Raw genomic sequence first — 3,109 nt, 5'->3', positions numbered from 1 at the left:
TCTGAAACATTCGCGAAGAGTGCGAGTGCGAGTGTGAGAGTGAGCTTAGCCTTTGAGCGGTCGCCATTTACTGCGAGAGTTCAAGCTAATGCCTCGAGTTCGTCGAGTTCGTCGGTAGAGAAGCAACTCGGGAAGCAGTAGAATTCGATGCGGGTGGCATTGGTCACTAGGTCACTTAAATACCAACAGGCGACATAGCGCACTTGGCTGACTGAGCGTGTGGAATATTGCACGCTTGTGAGCCATTTTACCATTTCGCGTACTTTCTTTGCAATGCCACAAATGAAAATGGTGATAATGAGTAAAACTACGTGCTAGTGTAACTATTTCAACAACAAAAACTACGTCTACTGCAATTATAATGGACCTTAATAGTGCCGTTATCAAAACARCAACAAAAGCTGAACTCGTACGCTGACTTGTTGTTGTTGGCGGCAGCTGATTTATTCTACACATATTGTGCGCGCTCATCGCTCTCATTTAYGCTCTCGGTTTTCCAACTATCGCGCATGTACAAACAGCAGCAACAATATCAACAAAACCATCAGCGATAACGCCATCAAAATAACAACTCTAACAATTGATTTGCAGAAACAGAAAAAGAGCAGGATACAACAATAAGTTGCTCGGCAGCAAATATACATATATTATCGCACGACATAAACAACAATAGCACCAACTGTGGAACAATACAACAGTTATAAGACGACGCTCGCAGCCAAAGCAACAGTGGAAGCAACAAATTCTGCCGCGATTTCGTTTCCATCCACATCGACAGCAATCAGCAAGAACACTGGCAACATATATCTCAACGAAAGTAACGATTGCGAACCGACCAGCGCAGCCGCTGCCCCAGCTTTCACAGCTGCGGCCGCTGCTGCTGCTGCTGCTGCCGCCACAACGACTGCAACTACATTCGCAAGKGCAACAACGACTGTTAGTGCAAGTGCAACTGCAACTGCTACTGCTTCTAATATTGCTGCATCAGTTCCTGCTGCTGTTGGTGGCGTCAACACCGTCACTGTCACAGCCACCACTACTGCCGTCTCAGCTACTGCGACCACCTCCTCCCGTTCCGCCCGCGCCAGCTACGCCAGCCGCGCCACCCACACAAACGCCAAAGCCAAAGCTACGAGCGACGCCGACATCAAATATATTACCGACATCGACGACACGGACGACGCAGAAGCCGTAAGTTCGCTCATTGCCACTCGTTGCTCGTGCAACGAGGTGAGCCACAGCGCGCACGCGAACACAATATACATCGCGGAAGCGGATACGGTCGCCGAGGCGAGAGGGCGGTCGACTGCGACAGCGACAGCGGCAGCGGTTGGTTACGGTTACGGCAGTAATCGTCGCCCTGTGTGCACGGACAATAATATGAGGAGTGGCAGTTCAGAATTATTACTCGAGCAGCAACAACAAGAGTTACGGTTACGTAAAAAACGAGATCTGGCTCCAAAAAAGAAAAATGGCAACCGGCGTTTTCGTTCGTGGCGCGAACGTGCACGCTTCTATGGCACGTCCACGCTTGCCTTCTTCTCGGTGACGGCCGGCGCTTCGCTCCTATTCCTGGTGCCGCTCTATGTCGATCCGGCGATATCGACACTAAATCACGATTTCATCGATAGTCCGACACTATGCACAACCACACGTCGCGAAGACCTAATCGGTATATTTAATTGTTCGTGGAGTTCGTGTCGCGAGGGTTGCACTTCTGATCTATATCGTTGTGTACATATTTATGTGACGTTTATCGAACAAAATATTACGATACCCGAGAACATGACCGATTACACTAACTTCACCGCGGAGTGGGAACAGTCGGAGGAGGCCACACTGCTGGTGAACATAAAGGGTTGTGGCTATCCGCCGACGGTTACATGTAAAACGTTCAATGCCTACTATGGTGTCGAAGGTGCGATATTCCCCTGCTATTATTCGCGTAAAAATAAAACGGTCGTGCTGACGTCGTACAATCACGACCATCAAGTAGCGACSATCATACACTTCTTTACGGTGCCATTTGTGATAACAGTGATCTCGGCAATCGCGCTCTGCGTTATGCATTGTGATTGCAGGTGTAAAAAGGATCACAGCCATCGAAGGAATCGGGGGCAAGGCCGCCGACCGCGTATCGAAAACCTTAGGTGAGTACATGTGCTGGCATATTGACGAATTATATTTTTATTTTGAAATCTAAAAGCAAGARCGCATAATCAAATATAGCTGATTAATTCACCGAAAAGCGAAAGTGTGATCGTGTCGTTTTTGAACCAAATACCTTGCTTTCGCAATGAAGTTGGGCGTGGAATAATAAAAAATCGTTTCAAAATCACAAAAAAAAAAAAACATTGATTGTTATTAACTTATTTATATCTTATCTTTGATCGAAAAGAAAATTCAAAGAGCTTGCGAACACTGTAAGAATATTTGGGATGCTCATGGGTTTATGTTTTAATAAGATTATTTGGCGTTGTTGCTCATAAAGAAGCTTCGAGTGAACACTAGCGGTGCCGGAAGTTTAGATTATAAGGCTTTATTGTTTCTTGCATATCCTCTAAACAATTGCCAAACTCAAGTTTTGGGGTAGCCTTAAGCTCTTTCAGTGATTATATMTACCCTGTAAAACGACGCTTTAATTTTGGAAATAGGAAAAAGTCACACAGAGCCACGTCTGGGGAATTTGGAGGTTATGACAGTGTGGCAGTATTGTTTTTGGATAAGATTTCACGAACAAGCAACGAAGTATGAGATTTTAATAAACGGAAGTTCGCCAAGCTCATACGCGTCTAACGTTAGCGGCTGCTACAGGCAAAGTCGTCAACGAATACAACTGAAAATTTTATTTATCAATATAATTAAACAAGTAGGGAAGGGCAAAGTTCGGGTACAATCAAAGCCAGGTGTAAAACCAATCATAAAGAGTAAAGTCAACCGGAAGGTTAAAAATCCTGATGTTACTTATACATGGAGTCTAGGCAAAGCTTTCGCTCAAATTTATCTTTTTTGGCATGATCTCTTATTTTCATTGGAATAACTCACATATTGGCCGACATATGCCTCACAAAGTCACCCGGAATATCGAAAATCTTTATACATATTAAGT

At 45.0% G+C, this 3,109-nt stretch overlaps 1 protein-coding gene across 1 annotated transcript; it reads left to right on the top strand.

Annotated features, from left to right (window-relative positions):
* Window positions 1-1,380: 1,380 nt before the first annotated feature.
* Window positions 1,381-2,150, top strand: LOC108975327 (protein tipE; the record flags this gene model as incomplete). The annotated part of the gene is made up of 1 exon (XM_018943717.1): window positions 1,381-2,150. A coding segment is annotated over exon 1 (770 nt), but the record flags the coding sequence as incomplete, so codon positions are not given.
* Window positions 2,151-3,109: the final 959 nt, after the last annotated feature.

This window comes from Bactrocera latifrons, unplaced genomic scaffold (genome assembly GCF_001853355.1).
Source record: "Bactrocera latifrons isolate USDA-ARS-PBARC rearing strain unplaced genomic scaffold, ASM185335v1 scaffold_64, whole genome shotgun sequence".
Taxonomy (NCBI): domain Eukaryota; kingdom Metazoa; phylum Arthropoda; class Insecta; order Diptera; family Tephritidae; genus Bactrocera; species Bactrocera latifrons.
The sequence above is the reverse complement of the archived record's forward strand: the minus strand, read 5'-3'. Positions and strand labels throughout refer to the sequence as shown.